General features: G+C 47.6%; 1 protein-coding gene across 5 annotated transcripts; it reads left to right on the plus strand.

Annotated features, from left to right (window-relative positions):
* The first annotated feature begins 2,213 nt into the window (after nucleotides 1-2,213).
* LOC117847040 (lipid phosphate phosphatase 2) lies at nucleotides 2,214-6,814 on the plus strand. Of its 5 annotated transcripts, XM_034728183.2 has the most exons (10): nucleotides 2,240-2,347; nucleotides 3,577-3,741; nucleotides 3,851-3,954; nucleotides 4,117-4,390; nucleotides 4,477-4,564; nucleotides 4,675-4,784; nucleotides 4,913-5,006; nucleotides 5,099-5,287; nucleotides 5,391-5,450; nucleotides 6,454-6,814. In XM_034728183.2, exons 4-10 carry the CDS (start codon nucleotides 4,160-4,162, stop codon nucleotides 6,630-6,632), a joined length of 951 nt encoding a protein of 316 aa, XP_034584074.1. In that variant the 5' UTR covers nucleotides 2,240-2,347; nucleotides 3,577-3,741; nucleotides 3,851-3,954; nucleotides 4,117-4,159; the 3' UTR covers nucleotides 6,633-6,814. The 5 variants fall into 5 exon arrangements, with proteins under 5 accessions (XP_034584077.1, XP_034584074.1, XP_034584073.1 ...); XM_034728186.2 differs by lacking the exon at nucleotides 3,577-3,741 and having other exon boundaries at nucleotides 2,214-2,347; nucleotides 4,134-4,390; XM_034728182.2 differs by lacking the exon at nucleotides 2,240-2,347 and having other exon boundaries at nucleotides 3,519-3,741.
* Nucleotides 6,815-12,041: the final 5,227 nt, after the last annotated feature.

Here is a 12,041-nt window from a genome sequence, read left to right on the forward strand (position 1 = left end):
CACTTTTTCACCCCGACGCTCTTTTCCCATCGCCGCCCAGCTTCCCACCACTCAGCTCCCCGTCGCCCCGCTCCTCGTCACCGCCCAGCTCCCCGTCGCCGGGGGACTAGCTCCCCGTCGCCGCCCGGCCCTCGGGTACCCCGGCGCCGCTCCTGCTGCGCTCGCCGTTGGCCGGCCGCCGTTGGTCCGGGAAGGGCCGCATCCGGCCTAGATGCGTCGCCCCGCTCCTCGTCACCGCCCAGCTCCCCGTCGCCGGGGGACCAGCTCCCCGTCGCCGCCCGGCCCTCGGGTACCCCGGCGCCGCTCCTGCTGCGCTCGCCGTTGGCCGGCCGTCGTTGGTCCGGGAAGGGCTGCATCCGGCCTAGATGCGGCGCCTCCGCCGCCCCCAACCCCCAGATCGAGGTCAGCAAGGCTCGATCCACTAGTTTCCTTGCCCGGAGGACCTTCCCTGCGTGCCGCCGTTGGGCGCCGGCCTTGGGTCATGGCGCCGCCGTCGCTGCTGAGGTGACGCGAGGCGAGGAAAGAAAGGGGTGCGTGCGGCGCGGAACAGAAGGGGCGACGTTCTGTTGCGGTGGCATTTTGAGCGTAATAATGACCAACTTGGTGGGCAGTTTCATATCCGCTTGCCTGGGCGTGCGGGAGGGAGCCGCTGGAGCCAAAAATATTGGCTCCGCCCACCACGTTGAAAAACAGCTCCGGCTCCAGGTAGCTTCTCGCGAGGAGCCGTTTCATTTTTATCCCTTTGGCTCGGCTCCGACAAAAACAGCTCCAGGAGCCGTTTTTGGAGCCCTACCAAAGGGGCCCTAAATATATGACAATTATGAAATTAATTAGGAGTATTAAATATAGGTTAATTACAAAATTAATTGTATAAATGAAGGTTAATTAGCGAGACGAATCTATTAAATCTAATTAGTACATGATTTGACCATGTGATGCTACAGTAACTATGGACTAATAATGAATTAATTAGGCTTAATAGATTCGTCTCGTGAATTAGCCACGGCTTATGCAATTAGTTTTATAATTAGTTCACGTTTAGCCTTTTAATTGATATCAAATATCCGATGTGACTCGAATTAAAAATTAGTACATGGATCCAAATACCCATACGCGCCACAGAAGTAATCAGATCATATCACTGTTGCCAGTCGAGTTTAGTACTGCAGAGGACACTAGTTTATGAATCCGTGTCTTCGTTTCCATGATACGATCTGAAGATTCTCTTGAATTTGAGTTTTTCTTGTGATGTTCGAACCCCGGCCATGTTACTACCCAGTACTCAGCATCCGTGTCTTCGTGCTTCCTTAACTGCTAAGGGTCGTGGGGACATATCTATAAAATATAGCCGCGTTTGTCCTCGTCGGAGAGGGTACAATCTCCTTGTCCAGTCCGAGGTTGGATGTCAGCATTGAACAGCTTTTCCTCCCCTGAAGATCAAGGACGGGGAAACTTCTCACGATAAAAGTTCTCGTGACTTCATATGGAAAGAAAAGGCTAAATTTATTAAAAAAATCCAGTTTTCTAAGCTTTTTTACTTTTCTGAACTAAGAAAACTAAAAACATACTCCACAAAATATTGTTGGCCCAAAGTCTCCTGGATCGAAGCTTCTCGTCTACGAATGAATTGGCACACTCTTCAACCTGCCCTGGTTGATTATCGGCATCCCCAAATAATGCAGTGCCTACTCCATAGCGCTCCATGACGTAATTTACTATAAATCAATTGTACCATAACTTAGGTTAGAAGTTACCATAATTATTAGTGTCAAGATATTTTTTTAAGTAAATTATGGTACAATCGATTTATAATTGATTTATAGTAAATTACGAAATATAAGAATGAACATATCAATTATAATAAGTTGACTACATTATTACTCTTCTTCATATATGTATATATATATATATATGTGTGTGTGTGTGTGTGTTTTCGGAATATGCAGGAGAGCTGCGTATCTTTGTATTAAGAAGAAAAAAGTTTTCGTACATCGCGGGCCATCCGAGCGCACGCACACGGATTTAGGCATGGTTTAACTTATATTACAGCACCGCAACGACAACACAAATGACACGGAAATGCTCGGTGCCGTGGCATGCCCGCGACGTGTCGTGAGCCTGCCCTGAGCCAGGCACCGGCTTTTCAGAGGTGGGGCCTGTCATGGGCGACCGCGTGCAGTCGCGTCACATATATATGTGTGTGTACTGATCACAATCAGCCTGTTTCGATGCTCTGTTCTTCGCTGCTGTCGTGCCGTGCAGGGGAGGATCGGGGTTCGGAGAGGACCTCGCTGCGGGGGGCGTTGACTTGTAGGCGCAGGAGGCAACTCTTCTCCCCTCATCCCCTGTGAGTTCTGCGTGCTAATCTCATGCCGTCTCTCTCTTACTTTCTTTCTCCCGAAATGGGCAATTGCATGTCCGGATCACGGCAGTTGCTGAACCAACAGGCAACTTGGCCGTTGCAGCTGCCGTGTAGTAGTACCATCCGTCGTCTTAATTTCTGCAACTGTCCTCCTGTCCATGCGATCGAACGGTCGTTCACCCTGTCATTCTTCAATCGACATGGGTCGATTTGTTGTCTCTGCCTAGCGTAGATTGTAGGACGTGACAGTGGACAGGTGTGATTGAACGGGACGACGAATTATGGTTGTGCAGAACTGGAGAGACATTGTCTTCCCAAGTTTTGTGAAGAGAGTTTCCTCTTTTGTAGTCCGTCAATTTGTGGTCCGCAAGGACTAATAATAATTTTAAGAGACATGTATATTAGAACATATAGCTCTGTTTAGTCTCTCGTTTGTTAAACATTCTTACACAGTTTTTTTGATGAAAATCAACCCTCCCCCTACACTTGTTCATCAATGTTCATAATTTTCCTCTCTTCATCACACCTTTAATATAGAAATCAGTAGTCTCATTGCTTCCTCTATATAAGTACATGGTGGCACGTACCATGCACATATATCTTTATTTATTTTTTTATTAAATTTGACATAAACAAATGACACGTGTATTTTTTTTTATAATGACACATGTTGATAATTTAGATCCACTACTTTTCATATGCATAGTCACTAAGAGTCAGTCAGAACAACCAGGACTTACTTTCCAACTAGTGATGGCCAGGCTTAACACCAAGTAATGGCCGCATGCATTCCTGGTAACTTTGGGCTTCATTGGCTGCAAAGGCCAGATCGAAATGGTGCGCATTTGCGCTGAGATGGCGTAGTAGCAATGTAGATAAGCCGAGGCATCTCACGGTCACCTGTTTCCGCAATATATCTTCACATCACCGTTTCTGGTACTAGCGAACGGTGAGGAGCCAGATCGCTGCTGCCGATCCAGATTTAGTTCTGCACATGAGTGAGATGGCATTAGCTTATGATGAACCCGCGCCGTCCATTCACAGGATCCTCTGAATTTTGGTACCTGACCGTGGAACCGGTCAATGCAATGATACGATCCAGATATTTTCCATAGCAACCCTCGTTGATTGAAATGAGTAAATGACTAATAGCATTTATGTTGAACTGGGACGCGATCTTCCTGGTTGGTTGGTTCCAAACCTACACGCCACAGATGCAGCAGCAGCTGCTTTGCTTGCTTCCCCTGACGAACAAGCGCGGGAAGCTAATCTGAAGCCACGAGCAGTAGCAGCAGGCGGCTACCAAGTCTTCGGCCTTCTCTTCTACGAACCCCCGCGGCCGGAAAACCCCTGGCACCCTTCCCAACCTGCTCTGCCTGGTTGGTCACCAATCTGGCAATTCCACTTAAAAAAATACAGCAAAAGGCGCATTCCATGTTCGTTTATTCAAGCGGTCTTGCTGATCTGTTCATCGCTTCTGTCGTGCAGGGGAGGACGAGGATCCAAGAGGAGCTCGTCTCGTGGCCGATGCCCGAGCCCCGAGGCCGTTGACCTCAAGACTCGAGAGCTCAGGACGCAACGCCTCTTCCTCTGTGAGTAACCTGTTGTAATTCCATGTGCGTCGTGTCGTCTCTCCCCTGAGCTCGAGATGTCCGGAACTCCGGATCGCGGCAGTTGCAACCTGCCGGTTGCCGAACCGGCGGTTGCAGCTGCCATGTACTCGCAGCAAGCAGTGCTCACCTTAACTCCTGCAGCTGTCCTGTCCGATCAGGCGATCAAGTGGGGAAGGAGAAGGAGATGCCGCCGCCGCCGCCCATCCGCCTGGGCCCTCCGCACCCGTACCTGAAGACCCACGGAGGCAAGGTCGCGACGGTGCACCTGTTCGACTGGGTCGTGCTGGCCCTCCTCGTCGCCATCGACGTCGGGCTCAACCTCATCGAGCCGTTCCACCGGTTCGTCGGCAAGGACATGATGGCCGACCTCCGGTACCCGATGAAGAGGAACACCGTGCCCGTCTGGGCCGTGCCGGTACGTGCTGCCCTCCCTGCAGAAGAACAAGAAAGTTGTTTCGCTGGATTATTAAAAAGTTGCTGTTTTTTTTTGGGATTGCGCAGATATACGCAGTCATCGGGCCGATCATCATCATCGTCGGGATATACATGAAGCGGAGGAACGTGTATGACATGCACCATGCCATTCTAGGCAAGTTCTTCTTGCAGTGGATTCACAGTTTGTTTCAGCTGTTCTTCTGCAGCTCAGCTGTGCCCAGTCAGGTGTGCTGTTTCTGACATGTGGTTGCTGCGGCTGAACAGGCCTCCTGTTCTCGGTGCTCATCACCGGCGTCCTGACCGACGCGATCAAGGACGGCGTTGGCCGGCCGCGCCCCAATTTCTTCTGGCGCTGCTTCCCTGACGGAGTGCCGGTGAGCTCTGCTCTGAACCTCCAATGATTTCATCTGTCATGAAGCGCCTGGTTGAGTTCAGAGCTAAGCTAAGCTGGTTTCATCTTATCACCACGGCGAAAATGAACGATTTACTCGCTCCATTTCAGAAGTACGACAACATCACTGGAGGAGTCTTATGCCATGGAGTCCCGAGCGTGATCAAAGAAGGGCACAAGAGCTTCCCGAGCGGCCATTCTTCATGTAAGCAGCCACCTGCAGCTCTGAAAGCCATTTGCCGTATGCAAAGCAACCTACCACTGGATCCTGAAAACTCCGGATAAAAATCATTACAGGGTCCTTCGCGGGGCTAGGCTTCCTGTCGTGGTACCTGGCCGGCAAGATCAAGGCGTTCGACCGGCGCGGCCATGTGGCCAAGCTCTGCATCGTCCTGCTGCCGCTGCTGCTCGCGGCCATGGTCGCGGTCTCGAGGGTGGATGACTACTGGCACCACTGGCAGGACGTGTTTGCCGGTGGGATTCTCGGTAGGCTGGCTCCCCGTTTCAATTTGGCTCACCTGGCCACCTACCTCGCATCTGTTGCCAACTACTGTTCTGAACAGAGATCTCTCGTTGGCGTAACTTGCAGGATTGGTGGTTGCGTCCTTCTGCTACCTGCAGTTTTTTCCACCACCCTCTGGTGAACAAGGTACAATGCATCATTCCGTACAAAAACCTACTCCCTCCCTTCAAAAAAAAATAACTTTCTAAGCTTTTTCGGGCATATTAGGGGTGAATGAAAAAGACGCATGATCCTTAGTTAGTTCAGTTTGCATATAGAAAATGAGAAAATATGTTTCCATTTAATCATGCATGCATGAGATCAAACACACCAAATTATGCATGCATAAGAATTAAGTCCTAAACCGCATTATATTTGGGACAAATTTTGAATACCAAAACTTTTTGGGACGGAAGGAGCACTCCCTATGTCCCAAATTAGTATTTGTTTTGATTTTTTTTAATACATAAATTTTGTTATGTATCTAGACATAGTATATATCCGGTGCATATCAAAATGTACGTACGTAGGAAAGTCAAAACGAATAGTAATTTGGGACGGAGGGTGTAGTACCTTTTCTTAAAAAAATAGTACTTTGTTGACTAGTTCGGGAAAAAAAAATAGTACCTTTTTTCTATCTATAAAAAAAGAAATGAAGAAAGCTACTAGCAGTACTTTGTTGACTATAGGCACTAACGTTTTAGTTTATTTGCAATAAAAATGGGCCTGAAAAAGCCCAGTTTCTTGGACAAGGCCTTACACTAATAATGGGCCGAAGTATGCTCGGCGTCTTGTCCCAGTCCATTTATGGTGCCGTTTGTGTTAAGTTTTTTTTTCTTTTCTTTTCGAATCTTTGTTAAGATTTTTCTTTATGAGCATTCCTTATTTCAGCCCAAATGAAAAAAAAACTTCTCTCTATCTTTATATACCTGCCAATACAAGACTACAATATACAATCCATATTGAATCCAAGTTTTGTTTGCTAGCGATTTATCGGTTTAATGGAATTAATGTTCCATCCATCCATAAATAAATACAAGTGTACAAGACTAAAGGCAGTCAAGAAAAAAAAAGAACAATAGCACAAGACTTGTTGAACATTACAATAGCACAAGACTAGATAGCTGATGTTTTACCTGTGGAGTTGCAGGATTTTGGCCTCATGCGTACTTTGAGCACATTCTTAACCCCGAGGGCGAGGGACATGTACAGTCAACAACCAACTCGAATCACCATCAATCACTGTCCGGAGGCCCAGTTGCAATGGAGATGAGAAGCACGGGCCAAGAATCGCTGGATTCCATAGAAGAAGGCCGCAGAGCTCGGTGACCGGATGCTGCCGCTGCCGTTATGAACAGAATTCAGTCGTTTTTTCTTGTTTGATACTAGATTTTTCCCATTTGTTAATTGCGTCTTGTAAATAAAGGTAGGTGAAATTCATCCACAATGTTCGTATGTTTGAGGAGATGATGGCCACCACACCAACCAACGCGTCCGCATGATTAGCACAACGGTAGCACGCGCAAAACTCAGATTCCTGTTTCCCGGATGAGTTCATCTGCATCTCGCCTAGTTCTGATTGCCAGAGTACAAAAGGACGTGGTATTTTGCATAGTTTCCCCGTGGTCTTGTCACATGTTAGGTGTTTCATCAGAAAGATGCCAGTGCCAGTGCCAGACATAGCAGAGAACATATACATAGTACAAACAAGTCTAGGTTCAGCGAAGACTGATATCTTTAGTCTAGGAAGTGTCGATCATGACTATCGATCGCATGCTATTGTGACCTGTATTCAGCTAGAAAAAGATGCGCAGCTGCTGGGTTTTGACTTGTATAGCCAGTCCATCTGAATGAGATACTGCGGCACACTATCCATGACCGCTAAGTAGGAAGCCTATCATCACGATTTCTACAGCACAGACGACTTGATTAGTTCAAGACTTAAGTCAACTACCAGATAATCTCACTACTATTCTTGATGCCATACTTATATGTAAATTACTGAATTACCCATGGAGTGCCGTTGCAAAGACTCGGAGGCAGCTGGTGACTTTGAGATCACAGCCAGCTAGCTCGTATGTTGCTTCTGCTTTCTTCTTCCACGTGATTTCCCTTTGGTTTTGCTCGGGAGAAATTATCACCTAGCTAGTACTCTATTGTCATGATCTGTCTGCTATGTGATCCAGACATTCAGGTGATAAACGTTTCTAGCACCTCCAGCAGGATTGCAGCCATCCGATCGAAGGCCAAAGATAATCGGCAAAACTTTTGCCGAAATAGTGAACCCTGCCGCTGCAGGTTCTCGTACATACGTGCAGTTCATTCTCCGCTATGCATGTGATGTGTGTTGTGTAGGACTGTAGGTCATCATGGTCTCGTGGAGACGCATCAGCTGCAGAGAAAGAAACACATGCGCACCGGCTGCTTGGCCATGTGGTTCCTTTTTTTTAAGGAACAGGAGGGTGTGTCCCTACTGATTAATATATTGCAAATAAAAGGTAAAACAAAGGTTCAAAATTACAAAGCCGCAGGAAGGATAAACTAAAGGAAGACTACAGAGCAGAAGAATCAGACAAGGGAAAACAATTACAAGGAATTTAGCCAAGCTTCCACGGATGGCAAAAGAACTGACTTTGCTCTCAGGAGCACCAGGGCAAATTCTGACATAAATTTCCTTTTGCACCCTTCCACCGTGGGGTCAATGTGATTGAACATCCTATCATTCCTAGTTGTCCAAATACTCTAGGACATCAGTACAATAATTTTCATGAAGAAGGGGCCAGTTGCTGCTTGATTCTCATCAGTGTCTGAAAGACTGTTCTTGTTGTTATTACTGTAACGCCGATGAATGCCTAGCATGCTCTTGCAAAATTACATCGAAGGAAGAGGTGTGCTGAAATTTATGATCTTTGAAGGATGCATAAGTCACAGGTGTATGAGTCTAGAATCATTTCTTTTCTTCTTAGCAGATCTCTGGTGTTAACCCTCTCCTTAAGTAGAAGCTAAAAGAATACTTTGTGCTTCATTTGGCATCTGGATTTTCAAATCCACATAAATGCTGGGTGGGTACTTCTGGAACCAATAAAACTTTTATAGGCTTTAGCCGCTGAGCAAAGTGCATTTCCCCAAATGTAACCCCAGACATCATTGGTATTCTGTCGGTGTGAGTACTAGAAGGGATAACTGTAGAAATTGTTGATGAGCCTGAATGGACAGTGGTAAGTGAAAGTTTTGGGAAGGTGCTGGTTGGAGAAGAACTTGCTTGAAGGTGATGTTGGTGTTTTTGGCAAAGGAGAAAAGTTTTGGGAATTGTAGTCTAGGGATCTGACCATTCCAATTGTCTTGCCAAAGAAGAACTTGAGGGATATGGGTACCCCATGGGTCCCCACCGATCAGGATACTGGCCGGTCCTGACAAGTGGCTCGCTGGATCAGGGTGTGCATGTCAAGGACATGAAGATACTTGGAGTACAAATTAAGGAAGCCGAACAATTCAAATCAGCCCGGATATTGCGGGATACGTATTGTAATCCGACTCAGATCACCTTCCATGTAACAACCAAGTAGATTAGATTCAAACCGACTTATAACTCTAAATCGTCATCCTATATAAGGCGGCCAAGGGCACCCCAAGGGTATCCCAACACATCAACTCTCGAGCAATACAAACCACTAACATACAGGACGTAGGGTATTACTCTCCGAAGGCCCGAACTTGTCTAAAACCCTTGTGTCCCTTTGTGTTCTCGCGATCACCTTCGAGTTCTTAGTTTTGCAATCGCCTCCACCTACAAATCAACCATTTGGGTAACCCCCAGGTGGACTGCCGGGCTTATAAATCTGACAGTTGGCGCGTCAGGTAGGGGTGATTGTGAGATTCTCCATAGGGAGCTCGATGGCATCCCGCCCCGGTGTTGTTTTTCCTGAGAGCATGAAGAAGTTCCTCCCACCTTCCCTGCGTGCGTCGATGCCTCTCTTGCGCGGCTGCGCCCGCCGACCATCGTGTCTGGCCTCCTTTGCGTCCGTTCTACCTGGCCCCGTCGGCCGCCCGCCTGGCCGCTGTGCTCAACTTCCCTAAGCGGCTACGCCCGCCGGTTGTGGGGTACCCGCGCGCCGCCAGCGCGGCATGAACAAGCCTGCAGGTGCTGGCAAGCACCTGCAAGCCATGTGTCCACAGCCAGTCAGCCACAGGTAGGTGCGGGAGGATTAGGAGATGATGGCATTTTCGATGTGATTCTTGTGAACCTTATGGGTATTTGTGTACTTGTGAAGCTTGGGGGAAGCCGCGGGGAGCCGCTATTTTTGGCTCCCGCTCCCTCAAATCGCTTCAGTCAGCAGGTTTTGCGAAGCTTCTCATGGGAGCCGTTCTCTGCTTACCTTTTGGCAGGACTTCATCCGAAGTCGGTGGAGAAGCCAAAGGGACCTTTGAATGGATCAATCAGGCACCCACCATGCAGTCTGCTGCTGCACAGCTCGATCAGACTGCTGGCGCTCCTGCGCCAGGATCCATCGCCCCACATGCGAACAGAGGAAAAAAAAAACGCGAGCTGGAGGAGAACCTGGCACGGCGACTTGACTTTTCACTTTCTTTGCCCGCAAGGCTGAGCAAGGTCACTCAACAGAAACTTCCTCCCATCTGATGTGCAAGCTTTGTCTGGGCGAGCGGTGACCGGTTGATGTTTCTGTCGTCAACGCATTCCCTTTGAACAGTGGAAAAGTTAGCGCTGAACAGAGACAGTGTACTCGCGCCATTAGTATTCTTTGTATTTCTATCAGAAGAGGAATCGGCGGTGGAACAGTATAATTCTCGTAAGATCTTTACATAATTCTGGTGTTCTAAAGCTGCTACCAATGAACTCTTGTAATAACGACAAATTTTACGTCAGATACAGATGCTTAGATAGAAGTTTGCGTAAGCTGCATTCCTTTATTTGCTTGTCGCGTCAGGGATGTCTCTTTGGCAAAATCAAGTTGCACTCTCAGTCTCTGATCAAGCTTCACAAGCAAGAAAACCAGTGATTCCTCAATTCCTGTTTGTCCCATTCGGGAACCTCTCGATCCAGCGATTTAACGGCGAATCGACGGCACAAGACCAAGATAAACACACACATAAATCCGGTCACCGTCTTCTCCTACCTGTCATTCTCCTATTTTAACAGTCGCTGCGTTGCTTGCGCTCTCTGAACTCTCTGACCGGCACCTGATGCTTTGCTTGCCAAAGCAGCAGCTAGCACCAGAGCACGCCCACACAGGACAGGCCAAAGCAGCCAGCACATGGCTTCGGAGCTTGGACGGACGAATTGGCTGGATGGATGGCCGAGGAATATTGTAAGCAGATGGCTACCCATTTGAGAAGTCCTAAATCTTGGACTAGGTCCATGGGTGGCTCGCTTGCGCGGCACCCAAAGATGCCAGTTACTGTAGATGGATACCGACCTGATTTGTTTAGGACTCTGATGAACCGACGACCTGAGACGAGATCAGGTCGCCTTTTTGTTAGGTTAGAAAGGTACAGTGTGGCAGCGACAAGCGGTGGCTCATGAGACACTCCGCCGGTGGCATGTGGGATTTGTAGATTTGTATCATCATCTCATGGCTAGAGAGTAGCTAAGCTAGCAGAACATATCTGCAGTTCTCTGAAGATGACAGGCACAATGCAGCTAGCTAGCTGTGCTGATGGCCAGTGTACAGCGAACTGAAGTGTATGGCTAACTGAAAGCCATCGTTGAAACTTGAACTTCGCAACTGTATTTTGCTTTTGAGCCCTTGTTTACTTCCCACAAAACTCCCAACTTTGACACTATGCAAAAAGAAGATTCCCCATCACATCAAACTTGCGGTACATGCATGGAGTACTAAATGTAGACGAAATCAAAAACTAATTGCACAGTTTTGTTGTACTTTGCGAGACGAATCTTTTGAGCCTAATTAGTCAATATTTGGACAATAATTCACAAATACAAACGAAACGCTACAGTGTTGCATTTATGGCAAAATGCCAATTTGGCACCTCCCAACTTCCCAAGTAAACAAGGGAGGCGTTTTGTTTTTACCTGCCGAAAGCGCACTGAAGAGTGAGGACAGAGCTGCTGCCATCAGGCATTTGGATTCCGTCATCTCTGTTGTGTTGGATAGCTTGAGGATCATTAATTCTTTTTCTGAGGATTACTGCTAGTGGTGTGGTTTACGCACTAGCTGTATCTGTCTGACCAAGTTTGGTTCCGATGCGCTAAGCATGGGCTCCCAAGTTTGACGTCTGTCCAGACCCCACCAATGGCATGGCATGCTCTCCCAACTTGCAACCACGTACTTATCCACCCCTATATATCCATCCACTTCAAAACTAACTTTTGGCCCCGTGGGTGACACAAGTGGCACATGTTTTATTTACCGCGTCTATCCGTGCTCCCCAAGCACCTGCAAAAAATTTACTGCAACTTGTTGCATGCACACACATAGCTTCAACTGCATATATGATTAGAAAAACTGCATAGCATAGGAGTAGAAAGTAAACATCCTTATGGAGACTAACAGGCAAAGAAACACTGGTGTTGCTTCTTGATGGGGCTAAGTGAGTAAGAACGGGTCAAGGGATCATAAGTTCCACAGTAGATCTGCTCGGAGATAAGTTTCTCTTTCACCGGGATTGAACATTTTTAACAGCGACCCGGTTAGCGTTGACTCCAGCTCCCCGACATTAACGCACGCCGAGTCAAGCAGTGCCGCAGGCACGACTCAC

Source organism: Setaria viridis, chromosome 3 (assembly GCF_005286985.2).
Source record: "Setaria viridis chromosome 3, Setaria_viridis_v4.0, whole genome shotgun sequence".
Lineage (NCBI taxonomy): Eukaryota > Viridiplantae > Streptophyta > Magnoliopsida > Poales > Poaceae > Setaria > Setaria viridis.

What these genes read in the sequence shown, in the direction of transcription:
- LOC117847040 (XM_034728186.2), top strand. Translation starts at nt 2,229, where the DNA reads ATGCTCTGTTCTTCGCTGCTGTCGTGCCGTGCAGGGGAGGATCGGGGT. An exon ending in CCCGAGCGGCCATTCTTCAT is followed by an intron (nt 5,007 to 5,098) that starts GTAAGCAGCCAC and finishes AAATCATTACAG; the next exon opens with GGTCCTTCGCGGGGCTAGGC. An exon ending in ACCACCCTCTGGTGAACAAG is followed by an intron (nt 5,451 to 6,453) that starts GTACAATGCATC and finishes GTGGAGTTGCAG; the next exon opens with GATTTTGGCCTCATGCGTAC.